Genomic DNA, 17076 nt, shown 5'->3' on the forward strand with positions numbered 1-17076 from the left:
CATGGGCCCTGTGCATTTGTTACACCTTGTAGCTGTAATGCAACCATGTATTGGCAAGGTCTATGAGGTTATGGATAGGATGATTGAGAGGCTACAGGAACAGGTGCTAGATGAGGATCATTATGATGAGATCCACCCTTATTTGTGGCATGATGGGATGCCTATGCGTCTCCTTTGCTGGCACTTGCATTTCTCGGATCTGGAGTTTCAGGTTTGTGGAAAAGAGAATGATACAGAGGTTAGTAATCATTGGAGGTGCATCTTGGAGCAGGGTGCTTGATGCTGGCATGAGACTCTCAGTGAGGGATCAGCTTGCAGCTTATAGGTCTTTCCACAGCTCATTTTGTTGTGTTGATGAATAGGTATACAGGTTCACAAGGGCATTTTTTTCTTTTTTTTGGGGGGGAGGTTTTGATGTGGGAGGATTTTGGATCATATAGCCTTGAGATTTAGGTGTTAGTGGCTCACATTTTGAGTTAGTCTTTTAGCTCCTTTTGGGGAGAAATTGTGGAGCTCTTATAGTCACATTGCCTGCAACGAAGTAGAAACCTTGGTTTCCGAGAATGCTAGTAATCTTGTCTTTGTAGTTCATTCTTGTGTATGCTTTGCAAGTGTGAGATTACTAAGGATGATCCTTTTACTGAGTGGTAGATGGAGTAGGGTGAGGAGCAGGCATGTCTAAGATTTTGGGAAGGGAGTTTGAGGAGTCAGCAGAGGAAGTTGTTTATTCCAGAATTATGAAAAATTCCTAGATCCAAACAATTAGCTAAGGAGGCCTGACGTGACAACCCATGATTAGAACAGTCTCATTCAGTTTGTGCAAGTCTTCAGCTTTGGTATACATTTAGTGGATGTGACCACCCTGTGAAGAGAAGAAATACCCAAGATGAGGTAACATTCTGCTCGTCAGTGGAAGGCTCAAATACTTTGACTAGGCTGATCCCATGTTTTCCAGAGAGTGAAATACTCACCCTGAAGCCCAGAAAATGGTACTGCATTGGATGGAATCCACTATATGGTAAAGGACCCTGCTTACTACCTAGTGCTTTGGCAGACTGATCATAGACTACTGGCATGAGGGCAATTGATCTCCAGCTTCATGTGTAGTCTGTATTACTTGGGAGAAGCTTAGTCTAACCTGCTTTCTATGTTTTAGAAGTGTTCACCAGTACCCTTGCCATGTTAATTTTGGGGATTTGGATTCTCAAGGTAGTAACTGCTCTCTCATGCATAGCTTCTTTATGATCATTATGGGTGGAACAGTGGTAGTAGTACATTCTCCCTATGCATGGGGAGATGATCTCCTACTGGCGTCTGATGAGATGAGAGATCTTGTGTCTCTGAGAGGCATCCTATACTCTCACTGTAGGTCCTTTAAATCTTCTGTTCCTTTGTTTTCATTGGATGTCTCTTAATCTCCCTTTTAATATTGAGAGGCAACATGTCTAGCCCATTGTGTCTGGTGGTCTAAGAGAGTTGATCCAAATAACTAATACTAATTAAATTTTTTGGCTTAAATGGATATTCTGGATTTTCACCCTCTCTTTTGCTTTTTGTCTTCAGCTTGGTGGTCCAGACACTGTTGCAGAAATCACTGGACGTCGTGGCCTTTTAGTTCGTGCGGCAAATGGGAAGGGTGTTGTTTATCAATCTCGTAACACGTATAATTTTCTCCTGTCATTATCGCAAATTATGGTGTTGGTTGTTATGCAGTTGCTAATCTACATCCCATCTGTCTTGTTCTCTCTGACACATAATACATACAGGTGTAAATGTGTATGCACACATTCTTATAATTAAATTTAAAGTAAATTTTGTGATTCTTTTCTGGTAAACCCCCTGTTCAACCTTGATATGATCCGCCCTTTCTAAAGGAAGGAGATTGCTATGGAGATGGTCAATATGCATGAAAAGCAGCAATTCATGGATGGGAAAAAGGTTGTTGCCATTATATCTGAGGCAGGGTCTGCTGGTGTGTCGCTGCAAGCAGATAGACGAGTTATCAATCAGGCATGTTGGAAGCCTTCTCCTGTTTCTCTTTTGACAGAAATCAAGAAACATAGAATAGTCAATCAGTTCAGAAATATTTTGTAGACATTCAAAACCAATCCTCCCTTTTCAAATAACTAATTTTCATACATAATGACTGTAGTTTGTGGTGGTCTTTGATATTGGCTAGCTCGAATTTGGCTATTTGACTGCTTAGGTTGCCATTTTCTGCTTTCTTTAGAAAAGGAGAGTACATGTAACCTTAGAGTTGCCTTGGAGTGCTGATCGTGCAATCCAACAATTTGGAAGAACACACCGTTCTAACCAGACATGTGCTCCAGAATACAGGTGCATAATGTAGATGTGTGTATTGATATTTTCTCAAGGCTTTGATTGTAACTAACTGGCTTTGAAGACCTGTAGTAGGTTTACAGGCAGCAGTTTTAGTGTGGTCAATTTGGCATCAAGTAGATCGCCTTGTTGTTGTCATTTAGCAAGGGTTTTGGTACTGGTAATGTTAGCTGGTTTTTGTGCCTTTTTGTTTTTGTACCCTCTTTTTTTTTGGGGGGGGGGTGGGGTGGTCCTTTTCTTTTTGGGGGGAGGGGTGTGACAGAGGGTTACCCTTTCTTTTAACTTGTTTTTTTCTGGTTTGTCCTTGTGTCCTCGACTAAATGTGCCTATTTATGCAAGGTTGGGGGGGGGGGGGGGGGGGGGGGGGGGGTCCCCTCTTCTGTTTTGTAGGAAGGGGTGTGACAGGGGTACCCTTGTTACTTTATTTTTCCTGGTTTTCCATTATGTTCTTGACTAAATGTGCATACTTGGAAAGTCTATTAGCGCTACTATGCCAGTATAAAAGTGAGGATGGTTAAAACCCTAGAAATGGGAAGCTGGATTAGATGTTCATTTGCTTTTCAAGCAAATAGCTTCCAAATTAGCATGTTATTTGAGAGTGGGCCTGCCATTTACTGGTTCAACACTCATGCACGTAGGCTGCTGTTCTCAAATCTTGGTGGTGAGCGTCGGTTTGCATCAATAGTTGCAAAACGACTGGAAACTCTTGGAGCATTAACGCAGGGTGATCGCAGGTTAGAGTCCAGATTCAAACATTTCTGCTGCAGATTATACTGGCTTTCTTGTCTTTCTCTGCGCGGCTGACACTTCGCTACCTGATATGGCAGGGCAGGACCATCATTGAGTGCTTTCAATTATGATAGCATATATGGAAAGAAGGCTTTGGCTTTATTGTACAAATCAATCATGGAACAGGTTTACATTCTACATTTTGTCAAACAATGTATCGATGAAGAAACAATATTTTGCTGTTGAACCATTAATTTTTAATCCTGAAGCCAGTACTTGTCAAGCCTGCAGTGTGATTCTCCTGTAACGCCTCCTGGGTTGTCTAGCAATAATGAAAGGTCATCTCGAGAGTTTCTAAAACTATCAAGAGCATCTTTGCTTGCTGTTGGAATCATCCGGGATGCACTTCCTGGTATGACAATTCTTCTTGAAACTTGCAATTCAACCAGTGAAGCATGGGACATATTATATAATTGGAAGTGATTTCTCTTAAATCATACAGTTTGGGGCCTCCTTATGCCTGAATATCTCATGTCCAGGATATTATCAAGCATGCTGTGCATAATACTCAAAGATATTAAAGTTTGTGGTGCAGTCTAGTGACTTGAGGGATCGTCATGAATATTTGCTGATTTCCTCTTGACTGCAGCCTTTATGATATCTAACCATCTTTGCACTCTTGAAAGAAAAAACCTTTTTTGCAATTTGAAGATGTGATGATACTCTTGTGGGTTGAGTTGCTATGCTCTAGGCTTGATTGTGGATGGCAAGATGTTTTTGTTAATTGGGGTCCCTATTTGAAGAAATTATGTGCTGCCAAGCATGGTTAGGATTTACAAAATTCAATTCCCATTTAGTTGAAGCAGTTGGGTGGAGGGTTGTTTAGTGTAGCCTCGATGGGATTAATTTAAATGATGAAGACAAGCTAATTGCATAGAGACTGTTGGTGCTGCTTGGTTGTGGAATCCATGTGCTTTGAGGGTGGGTGCCGAGAGATCTGCTCATCTTACATGAGTTTAGGTTGTGTGGTGTAGACTCGATGGGATTAATGTAAATGAAGAAGACAAGCTTATTGCATAGAGATTGTTGGTGTTGCTTGGTTGTGGAATCTATGTGCTTTGAAGGTGGGTGCCTAGCGATCTGCTCATCTTACATGAGTTTGGGTTGTTAGCTATAAGACCCACTTCTTCCTCTATCTGAGTTGTGTCACTGTCATCTAAGTGAGGACAACATCCTATGTATGCTAATGAGTATGTCTCAAAAGTCAGGGCTCTTAGAAGGCGTGCTGAATGCAATTATGCTTATCTAGCTGCTGCAGACCACTGTGTTCATGTCCTGCCCATTTTGGATAGTATGCTGCCTGTGATGAATCTTCTCTTGGCATATCAATGGATCCTGCATCAAGACTTTGTGGATGCTTTGCTGAATCTGTAAAGGCTATGAGAAAAGGTGCAAAATGAGCAAGGCAGTAGTGAATAGGTGGGGAAAGCAAGGCGGAAGAGGAGATTCAGCAGCATAGTTGGAAAGCCATGGGTGGCTTTGATGCAAAGGTAAGTAGCATGGGCAGTGCTAGTGATAGGTGATGAAGTCGTGCTGTGTGGGAGGGGGAAGAAGCAGGAGGCTAGGTGTTGAGAGAGAGAGAGAGAGAGAGAGAGAGAGAGAGAGAGAGAGAGAGCATAAGGGCATTGGTGATAGGTGACAAAGGTGTGCTGGATGGGAGGAGGAAGCAGGAGGAGGTTGGAAGTTGGACGAGAGGAAGGAGAATGGAACTGGCCATCGAGTGAGAGGGAGAAACTGGAAGGCGGTGTTGATGGTAACAGGAGGTGATACAGGTATTGGGGAGAGGTGACATAGGTGTTGACAGGGTAGAGGGCAGCATTATTGCAGCTGGACATAGAGGTGTTCAGGACGGAAAACTTGGGCTGGCTGCCTCATCAAGCAAAACCAATCACATGAGTAGCAACAATGAAGATGAGGCTAGGATTGAGGAATGAGAGAATTTGAGCTTCAGAAATAAAGGAAGAGATGATGCACTTGTTATTTCTAGGATCCTCTTTATATAGGCAAGGTTTGAATCATGTAGCTCCAAAAGGGCATCCCCAAAATAACTTTCTCTTAACTGACTATCGTGGGCTAATACTAGATGCTTTTCATGTCTTTGATGATTTGGCACAACACCCCAAAAGTTGGATGGTGATATAATGACATGTTTAATGATTTTGAATGCTTTTTATTGATCCCAAATGATGGTACAATGATTTATTTTGAACTTTTGCATTTTGCTAATTCGTGCACTCTAGCACTATAATTTCTAACTCTGTCTCTTAATTGACTATCGTGGGCTACTGCTAGATGCTTTTCATTTCTTTGACAATCTTTGGCACAACATAGTCACAAATTTGATTGTGACATATTATACATTTGATGACTTTGAATGCCTTTTTAGTGTTCCCGAATGATGGTATGATGATTTACTTTGAACTTTTGCATTTTGCTAAGTCATTCACTCTAGCACAATAATTTCTAACTCCCTAGCTTGGTGCTAGCTTGTCTTGTAGCAATACTATATTACCATGCACCCCCTCGAATAGATGCTTGATCTTTATCGTGGACACTGAGAAGCCTAGTATCTTATAGAAACTTCTAGAAGATTTGAGAAAGTGGCTACAAGAACTTGGCTAAGAACAAGGATTGTCACCTCACAACTTACAAGGAATTAACTTGAAGAAGGAGAACTTGATTTTTTAGTGCAAAATAAAGAATTACAAAAATATACTTCTTTATACAAGATTGATGCAATGGTGTTTACAATAAGGTTGGATCCTTGATACAAGACAAGATCTTGGTACAAGACTAGATTAAGTATAAGACAAGATGAAACAAGACAAGAATGGAAGATACATGGCTTGAAATGAAAGTAGTGAGGACTTACCTTGCAAAAGTTTCATAACTAGCGTTGGTAAGGCTAAAGGGCTTGTAACCCAAGACCCTTATTTATACAAGAGTTCAGAAGGTTAAGAGGGAGCTTCTAGATGATGACATCATTGATGACATATGCATCGTGATGACATGACCAATGTTGATGTACGAGTTGATGCAAGTGCTTTTCTAACCTTTTAAAGAATCTTCTAGAGCCTTCTTAGAATCTTTTAGAAATTTCTTGAATCTTTTAGAAGTTTGTAGAAGATACTAGATCTTTTGGTGGCCATGACATTATCCCTTACTTTAGCAATGAGTTTTGAAAGGAGCGGTGGGGTTTCTAAGTAAGGCTCTTGGCTTCCATGGATGTTTTTGCACGTGTTTTATAGACAATCGGCGTTTTCGTCTAATTGCCAACTTGCATTGACAGCAAAGGACATGGGACACGCTGATTAAGATACGCCTCGCGATCTTGAACAATAAGACCTTTTTCGTTTTCCATCTTATCTACATTACAACAAACGAGGCTCAAATGGATAGCTTTATGGAGATGTATGTCAAGTTGCAAGTTGACCATAAACTCTTGCTTGAGAGGTTTTAGCCTCTGCAAGAGCTTGAGCGAAGATGGGAGGATTCCCATGTTCAATTACTAGCATCATAGTTGTTCCAATGAACAAAATATTCAAGCCTTTCGTGAGAGATTCTACAATCGATGATAGTGTTGACTTCGTACTTTGGATGACCTTTGATTTCAATAGGTGGTGGTAGTGGTTGTAAGTTGTTTCCCCTTATTGAGGATGTATGACAAGGCTCCATGATTGAGACATGGAATAGTGGGTGAATTCTCATGGATTGTGGCATAGTTGTCAGGCATGAAAGTTACGGTATGGTACAGTATGATAAAATACGGTACTAAATGGTACCTTAAGATTTTATAAGGTACGGTACGATATTAGTACGAAAAAATAATTTAACTTCATTATTTTGAACTATAGATGATAGAACAGATGTTTAAAGTCTAAATAGCAATGCTATTAGAGTATATAAGATGAATACTTGAGGATAACATGCCAAAACCTCTATGGCATATGCCGTATGCGCAACATATGCTATAACTTAGAAGTACACACATAGGAGTGGATACATCATACATGAATGATCATACAAATAAGAGGCATGTATGGGCTTTGCACTCTAGATCACTTGGAAATGCTGCAGCGGGCTTCCATGACATAGGAGGCGTGCTGCATTCTATTCGAGCTGGCATGGGGGTGTGCACCTCCTTTGACCCGGATGGTGCTGGGACATCCAGTTTGGGACAATGAATGTGTTGGGGGTCCTTATTCATCGTTGGTGGTAGTTCGACGTTCTTTACGACTTGTGCTTTGCATGTGCCAGCCTGTCCAGCTGGAGTGTGGTTGCTCAGAGTTGAGCTTCTTGGGTGTCTACCCTTAGGCATCCATATCCAGGGGTTGCCCTCATAGTATCCTTGTGCTCGCAGGAGATCTTTCGATATCCATCGTGGCGTGGCGGTGCGCCTATGTCGATAGCATTTGGGTTGCCTCTTAGGCTGTGATTGATAGTTTTTGCGTTTAGGAGCATGGTTCTGCGATCTACTAGAAGGTGGCCCTCGTCGTTTTGGCACCCACATGCGTGTGGGCTCTTTAGCCATGTGAATGGCTTGGGTGGGTTTGCTTCTAGCGGTTGGAGCTGACACTAACATATTGTGAAAAATGATGGGACATCAATTAGAAATGTTTGGAACTGCTTGAATACCTTATGTATGGCCTTTGGCTCTAGGATAAATCATAACAAAACATGTATGAGGAGTCTAATCAAGCTTCCACCCCCCTTTCTTGGTTGATCGATCAAGGCTAGAAAATCACCACCACTACCACAACAACAACAGTCAACAACCCAAACCACCACCAACAACAACAACCACGCGCACCAAAAAAAAAGAGGAAAAAAAAGTGCTTGTTTTTTGGTATGAATTCGTACGTTATGAACCGTATAGTACGATCCAGTTCGTACTACGTACGAGTGCAACTATGGATCGTGGTAATTATAGACAATAATTGACTGAATTGACTTGGCCAATGATCATGAACAGCCAAAGTCTTAATCAATTGTACATTTGAGATATTGTTCCAAGACTTGATTTAGTCTCTTTATTTGTCCATTACTTGTGTTGGGTATTTGACTCACGCCTCACTTACCCCTACGCTCATATGGAAGTGTCGGTGATCAGTAGGACATTGGGGCACTTTTTACTCTCGGTAGGAGAGGTTTTTTCCCCCGGACTTATGGCCTTATTGTCGTATGTGCTTATGTGCTTATGTTACACACTTATGGGCACTTAGTGTGTGTCGGAACACCCCCTTATATCCCTAAGGTTTAAGGGTTGTACTTTGTACTTTCTGATTATACTCTTTCAGTCCATTCTCTTGGGTGTCGTGCTTCAACTCTGTCTCTCACTCTCACACTATCTACTGAATCTCAGCTGCACCTCGATCCTTCCATCTCACATTTGGTATCAGAGCTCAGCTCTGAGCTCACCACCTGTCTGTAGTCTGCAGCGCCCAGCTCCAGTCCCCAGCACCGCCTGTGGTATCCAAGCGCAGCCTGTCTGTGGCTGCCTGCTTGTGGCATGCAACCTGTCCGTGCGCCTCTTAGTGAGCCAGCGCAGCTCCACCCGCCAGGTCAGCGCCACCCGCCAGCGCAGCTCCATCCGCCAGCGCAGCTCCACCCGCCAGGCGTCACGTCAGCTGCAGGCGCAGACGTCTGCCAGCGCGCTGTTCGTCAGCGCAGTCCACGTCAGCCCAGGCGCCGTTCGCTTCGTCAGTCGCCAGCACGGTCTATTGACCACGTCATCAAACGCCAGGGCCCCGTTTCCTGCGCCGCCTGCCTGCTACTGTCAGCACTGTCGCCTGCGTCTGACCAGTGACCAGCAGTTCACTTACGCCGTCTGACTAGCACGTCAGCCTGCTCCACGTCAGGTACATTTTAAACAAAGTTTTTTAATTTTAGCCCAGAACAAAGCTCTGGAAGAGGAGGTTCATACGTGGCAGGCACAGCACAGGTGTGGGATAAATTTGATGCAAATTTCTGGACTGGATCATCAGAAATTTTGGGGCTTTTGTGTATTTTGAGCATTGTTGCATATGAACTGCTAGTACAGTCACAAATAGACTGTTTTGACAGAAATTTTGGCAAAAATTTTGGGGATTTTGATATAACAGTGTTGCTGAGCACTGTTTGCACCTTTGGAAGCATGCATTAAAAGACAGTTTTTTGACAGAGTACGCCCTTGCACATTTATTGCAGAAGCGTGTTTGCTGCAATTTCTGGAAATTTGCAGATTTCCAGTCCATACTACATTGACATTGCTCATTTTGTCTTTGGAAATTTGTCATTATGGCAAATCAGGGAGGTGATGTCTTTACGTATGTATCCAAGGAAGACAGATTGGACGGAAACAACTATTCGCTTTGGTCATTCATGATGAAGAATGTATTAGTGGCCAAGAATTTATGGGATTATGTCAGTGGAGAGGAAACTCGACCGGGAGTTGTAGCTCCTGTTACTCCTCCTCCCCATGGCGCACGTGGACAACGGGGACCTCAGCCTGCTCCAACTCAGCCACTTCCTCCAAGAACTGCAGCTCAAAAAGCTTGGGATACACGTGATGCACAGGCCTTGTCGCTGATTGCTCTGGCAGTTCAACGGTCCATCATCCCTCACATTCGTTCGGCATCTTCTTTACGAGATGCATGGTTGACTTTGGAGCATATGTTTGCAGGAAAGAATGAGACTAGAATCTCTTTCTTGAAGAAAGAGTTGGAAACTTTGAAGATGCATGAGGGTGATTCTATGCAGGATCACTTAAACAAGATTCAGGACTTGAGGGAGTAGGTCATGAATGTAGATGAGTATTTTTCGGATGCACAGTTGATATCCACCACCTTGAATTCCTTACCTCCTTCGTACTTGTCTTTTCATACTGCATTGAACCTCACCATGAGGATTGCTGAGCACCCACTCACTTTTGTTGAGCTGGTCAGTTTGCTTCTAGAGGAGGAGCAAACACGGAAAAATAGTGGTGTGGATGCTATAGTCGCTGAGCAGGCTTTTGTGGCAAGACAGAAAGGCAAAAACAGCAAGGTGAAAAATGCTCCACAGAGTTCTGGCACTTCTGGCACATCGCAAAATCAGACACAAGGGGGGATGCAAGCTAAAAAAGGCAAATGTCACTATTATAAGAAGCCCGGCCACTATATCACTGAGTGCAGGAAGCGCATTGCCAAAGAGAAGAAGGAGTCAAGAATATCTGTTTCTACTACTCCTTCCACTGCTAGTGAGTCCGCGTCCTTTGTTGTGGACAGGGACTATTGTTTTTACACTTGCAGTTATGTTATCTCTTGGGCTGATAGAGCACTTAGCTCTACAGAGGATGTTGACACTTGGTTCTTTGACAGTGGTGTTTCTAGACATATTATATCTCGCAGAGATTTGTTTGCTTCAGTTAGTGCACCTCCCATTGGGAAATCGGTACAGTGTGCCAATAATGTATCATACCCTGTTCGTGGTATTGGGGAGATTCAGCTCACAGCCATTGATGGCTCTATTCTCCGCCTCCAGGATGCTTTGTTTGTGCTTGGAATCAAGAAGAATTTGCTTTCTATTTCTTCTTTGGCACGTTGTGGTTTGCAGGTCACATTTGATAATGACCGTTGCATGGTTAGAGATAAAGAACGCATGACTTTGGTCTTGACAGGATCTTTGTGTCATGGTTTATATGAGTTGGAAGCTCTTTCAGTAGATCAGTCGGCATACTTGACATCCACTCTTACTCCTGCTATGATACAGACGGAGTTATGGCATGCTCGTTTGGGGCATGTAAACTTTGGCAGCTTGATGCTTTTGCAGCGTACTCAGATGCTAGATGGCTTATCTTTCTTGGAGAGACCTCCTGAGCACTTATGCGAGGGATGCATTTTAGGGAAAATGCATCGTTTCTTATTTCCTCGTGATGTTGCTTTCAGAGCAACAACCAGATTGCAGTTGGTGCATTCAGATGTTTGTGGGCCTATGCAAACCATGTCATTGGGTGATTGTTATTATTTTGTGACATTCATTGATGACTTTACACGTTTTTGCTGGATCTACTGTTTGAAAAAGAAGTCAGAAGTGTATGATGCATTTTTGGATTTCAGTGCACTTGTTGAAAATCAATTTGGATGCAAGATTAAGACTCTCCGTTCGGACCGAGGGGGGGAATACATGTCCTCTATGCTAAATTCTTTTTTGCAGCAGAAGGGCATAGTCCATCAGTATACTACTGCCTATACTCCACAGCAGAATGGGGTAGCAGAGAGGAAGAATCGGTCACTCATGGAGATGGCCAGATGTATGCTGAAGGCAAAGAGCTTGCCTCATAGTTTTTGGATGGAAGCAGTCATGTGTGCTTGCCATATTTGAACAGATGTCCTACCAAAGCCTTGAAGACCATCACACCTTTTGAGGCTTGGAACAGCCGTAAACCTTCTGTTGGTCACTTTCGTACCTTTGGGTGTCTTGCCTATGCCCATATTCCACAGGTACTTAGAAAAAAGTTGGACAACAAGGCTGTTAAGTGCATTTTTATGGGATATAGCAATGAGAGCAAAGGCTACAGACTCTATGATCCCGTTACAAAGAAGGTTTTTGTCAGCAGGGATGTTGTTTTTGATGAAAAATCAGAATTATCCTTGGCTGGTTTGGACACATATCAGGCTGCCCGTGATGTTTTTGAAGGGCTGCTGCCCATTACTTTTGGTGATTTAGCTGGAGCTTCAGAAAATGAACCTAATGTTCAGCCAGCTTCTCCTATGGAAAGTGCAGAAATTCAGCCATTGGCTGATCGGAATATTTAGCATCATGCTAAAACTGAAATTCAGCAAGAGCTTGCACACAGTCAGGATGCTAGACAGCTACCTAGATAGTATTTGCAGACTATGCAAGATAGTCCTTTGGATGCACCCATGGCTGGTCGTACTAGAAGGCAAACTCGTTTGCATGATTCAGCACATACCATGGAGTTTATTATGGCAGCAAGTAACCTTGATAATGAAGAGCCTGAATGTTATGAGGATGCACAACACAGTGTGCATTGGATGGCAGCTATGCAAGCTGAATTAGATTCTATTACTAAGAATCAAACTTGGGATTTGGTGTCCTTGCCATTTGGGAAGAAAGCCATTGGAATGAAATGGATCTACAAACTAAAAAGGAAAGCAGATGGATCCATTGATAAATACAAGGCATAGCTTGTAGCTAAAGGCTACGCACAGAAAAAGGGCATTGATTATGAGGAGACATTTGCTCCTACTTCCCGTAGGATGACCATTAGGTCTATGATTGCTTTGGCTGCACATTATGGTTGGACAGTGCATCAGCTAGATATCAAGACTGCATTTTTACATGGGGAACTTCAGGAGGAAGTTTATGTACAGCAGCCCATTGGTTTTGCAGTTGAAGGCTTAGAACATCTGGTATGCAAGCTCAAAAAGGCACTATATGGTTTGAAACAAGCTCCTAGAGCTTGGTATTCAAAAATAGATGCTTTCTTGCTTGGTCAAGGGTTTCTAAACAGCTCATTTGAGTCTACCCTTTATGTAACGAAGGGGATCTATGCTGATTATATGTCTTTATGTTGATGACCTTTTGCTCACTGGAACACATGCTGATCAGATTTCAGCATTCAAACAAAATTTGCAGTAAACTTTTGACATGTCTGACTTGGGAGTTTTGCATTACTACTTGGGCATCCAGTTCATACATAATGCTCGAGGTATTGGGCTATCACATACAAGGTATATTGGACAACTTCTTGAGAAGTTTGGCTTATAGGATTGCAAGCTAGTTTGTACTCCCATGGAACCTGGACTGAAACTGTCATTACATGATGACAATGATTTGTTTGATATACATACATATGCTCCTGCAGTTGGATGTCTTATCTATCTCTGCACCACTAGGCCGGACATACAGTTTGCAGTTTCAGCTTTGTGCATCAGCCACGTATGTCACATTGGCAAGCTGTCAAGCGTGTTTTTCGCTACTTGCAGGGTACTCGTTCTCTTGGGTTGCTTTATGCCAAGGGGGGACCACTGCAGTTATATGCTTACAGTGATTCTGATTGGGCTGGTGATTATGATACACGTCACTCCACTAGTGGCAATTGTTTCTTTCTTGGCTCTTCTTGCATTTCTTGGCTTAGCAAGAAACAATCCACTGTTGCCACATCGTCATGTGAAGCTGAATACAAGGCAGCTTTCACTACCATAGTTGAATGCGTATGGCTTAGACACTTGCTAGCTGATTTGGATGTATCTGTTATGGAGCCTACTCCTTTGTTCACTGACAGTCAGAGTGCCATTGCAATGGCACGGAACCCAGTGTTTCATGCCCGCACGAAACACATTGAGATCCATTATCACTTTGTCAGAGAGAGGCTACATGCAGGTGATATCAGCCTTGTCTACTGTCCTACCTCCAGTAATGTAGCAGACATCTTCACCAAAGCTCTTCCTCGCGACAAATTTGAAGCATTTCGCGATGCTTTAAATTTGATATCCTTTGGTGGCGGATGATCCTTGTACTCTTGATCACTCTTCACTCCAGGGGGGTTTGTTGGGTATTTGACTCACGCCTCACTTACGCCTACGCTCATATGGGAGTGTCGGTGATCAGTAGGACACTGGGGCACTTTTTACTCTCGGTAGGAGAGGTTTTTTCCCCCAGACTTATGGTCTTATTGTCGTATGTGCTTATGTGCTTATGTTACACACTTATGGGCACTTGTGTGTGTCGGGTGTGAACACCCCCTTACAACCCTAAGGTTTAAGGGTTGTACTTTGTACTTTCTGATTACACTCTTTCAGTCCATTATCTTGGGTGTCGTGCTTCAACTTTGTCTCTCACTCTCACACTATCTACTGAATCTGAGCTGCACCTCGATCCTTCCATCTCACAACTTGGAGCATTGTTGGCAAAAAATAGGTTGATTTGGATTCCTAGGAGCTTGAGGAATCAAATCCTTTGGGGGGAAGGTAGATCGGTGATGAAGTCCATTGACATAGATGACCAAGGTTGAGTTGGAAAAGGCAAGAGGGGGGAGCTATCCATGAGATCGATGGCAAGGGTCTTTGGCTTTGTTGTATATATCAGATGTGCATACAAATTCTTTGACTAATTTCCACATTGAAGGCTACCAATAGTCTCAAGAGATGAGCTCTATTGTTTTATTGATCCCAAAATATCTTGAGTTGGAGGGTCATGCTTTGTTTGGAGTATATGTAACTGAAGTGATCTGGGTGATATATAGAATAGTCATTGATAATAGAGTAGGCATTCAACTTTTTGGAAGCCTTCAATACTTGTACACCATTCTTAAAATCTTTAGTTGAGGAGAAAAGCTATCCTTGGAAAGTTCTTTTTTGACTTATAAAGAAGGATCCGATTTTCTAGAGTTTTACTCGTTATTGTGCAAAGTTGAAAGTCTCCTAGTTCAAGATAATAGAATCATGTTGGTCATGAATTGCATCTCCAATTTAAGGTGCAAAATAGAAGTGTCAAGATAATGCATCTGGTTACCCTTTTTTGTTGTCAGATCAATATGTTACGGCAAAATCAAATCTAGAAAGGAAGGTATCTTATCTAGCTTGTCGTCAATTTAAGATCTAAGAACTTATGAAATACTCTAGATTTTTATGGTTTACAAACCATGTGATTTTGTAGGGTGTCTCCTCTAAAAGATACCTCCATATTTCAAATGAGTCAAAAATAGGTAAAAGTTCCTTATTATGAATCTCATAATTTATTTCAATTGCTTAGAATTGTCTAGAATGAAAAGCCATTAGATGTACTCTATCATCATCGCCGGCTTGTGAAGAGAGTACCAACAGCAAAATCCAATGCAACAGTTTCCAAGAAGAAAGTCTTGGATGGATTTGCATGTATCAATAAGGGGCCATAGTAAAGGCTTACTAAGTATTTAAAAAGCGTTCTTTGTTTTAAGATTCTACGTAAATAATTTTTTGTTAATCATGTGAGTGACATGGTGATCTTGGAATAATGCTTAAGGAAGATTTGGTAAGTTTGTGAATCCCAAGAAGCATTGTCAATCTCAAATTGATCTTGGTGTTTTTCATCACAAATAGTTTTCACCTTTCTATCCATTGAGATTTCATTTTGAGAGAAATATCCAAGAAATTTCACTTCTATTTGATAAAAAAAGCACTTTTTTCTTTTAGTATACAAGCCCTTTTCATGTAGTTCATCAAGAACTAACGGCACAAAATGCTTGTTTTTAAAAAAAAATTCTTGGAAAATATGAGAATGTCATTTAGATATATTACCACAAAGTCATCTAGGTACTGATGGAAGATATTATTCATTAGATATTGGAAGACCATTGGAACATGTGTGAGACCAAAGAACATGACATCATATTCAAAGTGGGGATAGCTTGTGCGAAAAGTTGTCTTATTGTGAGAAGATTATAAGTTTCATAAAGCTCAATCCTTGTAAATTTCTTTGCTCTTCCAAGTCACTCCAAGAGTTCTGGGATCAAGAAAAGTGGACAATAATTCTTAATGGTTATCTTGTAAAGTTCACTGTTGTTGATACACATACAGAGAGTGCCATCCTTCTTGTTCACTAATATTGGAGCTTTTGCGAGTGACTTTGAGTATTCTTTGAAACCCTTGGCTAGATTCTTGTCAATATATTTTCATAGTTTTGCCAATTAATCTTGAGATAGCTTATAGAGTAGGTTGAAGGGTGGTTTAGATTCTTTTTGTAACTCGATAGCACAATCATAAGATTGGTGCTTGGGAAGCATATCAACTTTCTTCTTTTCAAACACATCTTGATAATCATTGGTGCTTGGGAAGCATATCAACTTTCTTCTTTTCAAACACATCTTGATAATCATGATATTGGAGTGGAGAGCTTGCATATATTTGTCATTCACATCACTGGTTAAGTAGCAAAACATATATTAGAAAACTAGGATTTTTTTGTTGCTCTCATGTATACCTTTTTCTCAATGTAAGTTGGTCTTGCATTCTCTCTTTTTGTAAATTGTGTCAGTGTTGGTTCGAATTATTGAGTTCTCCAATTTATATTGGGGTTGTGTAATTTGAGATAAGGTAGACCAATGATAATTAGATTGCTTGGGTAACATAGGATATTGAGTGCAATGTTTGTTACAAAGTCTCTCGATGTAACTTTTAGAGGATGTATTTGGTACTTGATATCTCCTTGAGATAGCTTATAGAGTAGACCGAAAGGTGTTTTACCTCCCTCTTGTAACTTAATGGCACAATCGTAAGGTTGGTGATTGGGAAGCATATCTACTTTCTTCTTTTAAAAAATATCTTGATAATGCTTTGTCAATCATCACCGGTTCGACTGACAAAACATATATTAGAAAACTAGGATTTTTCTTGGTTGCTCTCATGAATACCTTTTCGCCAATTTAAGTTGGTTTTGCATTTTCTATTTTTGCAAATTGTGTTGGCATTGGTTCAACTTTTTGATTTCTCCAATTTATATTAGGATGGTGTAGTTTGAGATAAGATAGACCAATGATGAGTGGATTGCTTGGGTAACATATGATATTGAATGCTATGTTTGTTACAAAGTCTCTCAATGTTAGTTTTATAGGATAAGTTTGGTACTTGAGATCACTTGAAGCTAGGCATCTAGACTTAATGAAGTCCGGTGACACTTCTCTTGGTGTATCTTAGATAGCCAATTATCACATTCTATTTCTTGAGAAATGAAGTCACTTAATGGATAAACCTCTTTCATTTACAAAAGATATTTCACATTATTATTCAGTTCTTAATGAAATTAGCTAATAAAATAATCCTCGTGCCACCTTAAATCACCGTCTAGTCTACAACAAGAAGGCCTTTCAACATCATGTAGCCACCCTCTTACTTATAAAGAGGAGCCAAAGATTAGCCCACGTGAAAAGTTTGATTGAACAAGGTCAAAGTTTAGAGGTTCTAAGTAGCAAGTAGGGTTGCTTATCCA

General features: G+C 41.3%; 1 protein-coding gene across 9 annotated transcripts in view; it reads left to right on the forward strand.

The window, feature by feature from the left end:
* Nucleotides 1-17076, forward strand: part of EMB1135 (RING/FYVE/PHD zinc finger superfamily protein) — a 185623-nt gene that overhangs the window by 96344 nt on the left and 72203 nt on the right. For all 9 annotated transcript variants that reach the window (XM_087683154.1, XM_087683152.1, XM_087683153.1 and 6 more), the window contains exons 18-23: nt 1564-1661; nt 1875-2010; nt 2231-2337; nt 2979-3074; nt 3168-3255; nt 3361-3481. In XM_087683154.1, coding sequence (XP_087539280.1) covers nt 1564-1661; nt 1875-2010; nt 2231-2337; nt 2979-3074; nt 3168-3255; nt 3361-3481 — 646 coding nt within the window. The remainder of the gene's footprint in view (nt 1-1563; nt 1662-1874; nt 2011-2230; nt 2338-2978; nt 3075-3167; nt 3256-3360; nt 3482-17076) is intronic.

Source organism: Lygodium microphyllum, chromosome 8, assembly GCF_053477565.2.
Source record: "Lygodium microphyllum isolate KBCC chromosome 8, Lygodium_microphyllum_v1.1.10, whole genome shotgun sequence".
Classification (NCBI taxonomy): Eukaryota; Viridiplantae; Streptophyta; class Polypodiopsida; order Schizaeales; family Lygodiaceae; genus Lygodium; species Lygodium microphyllum.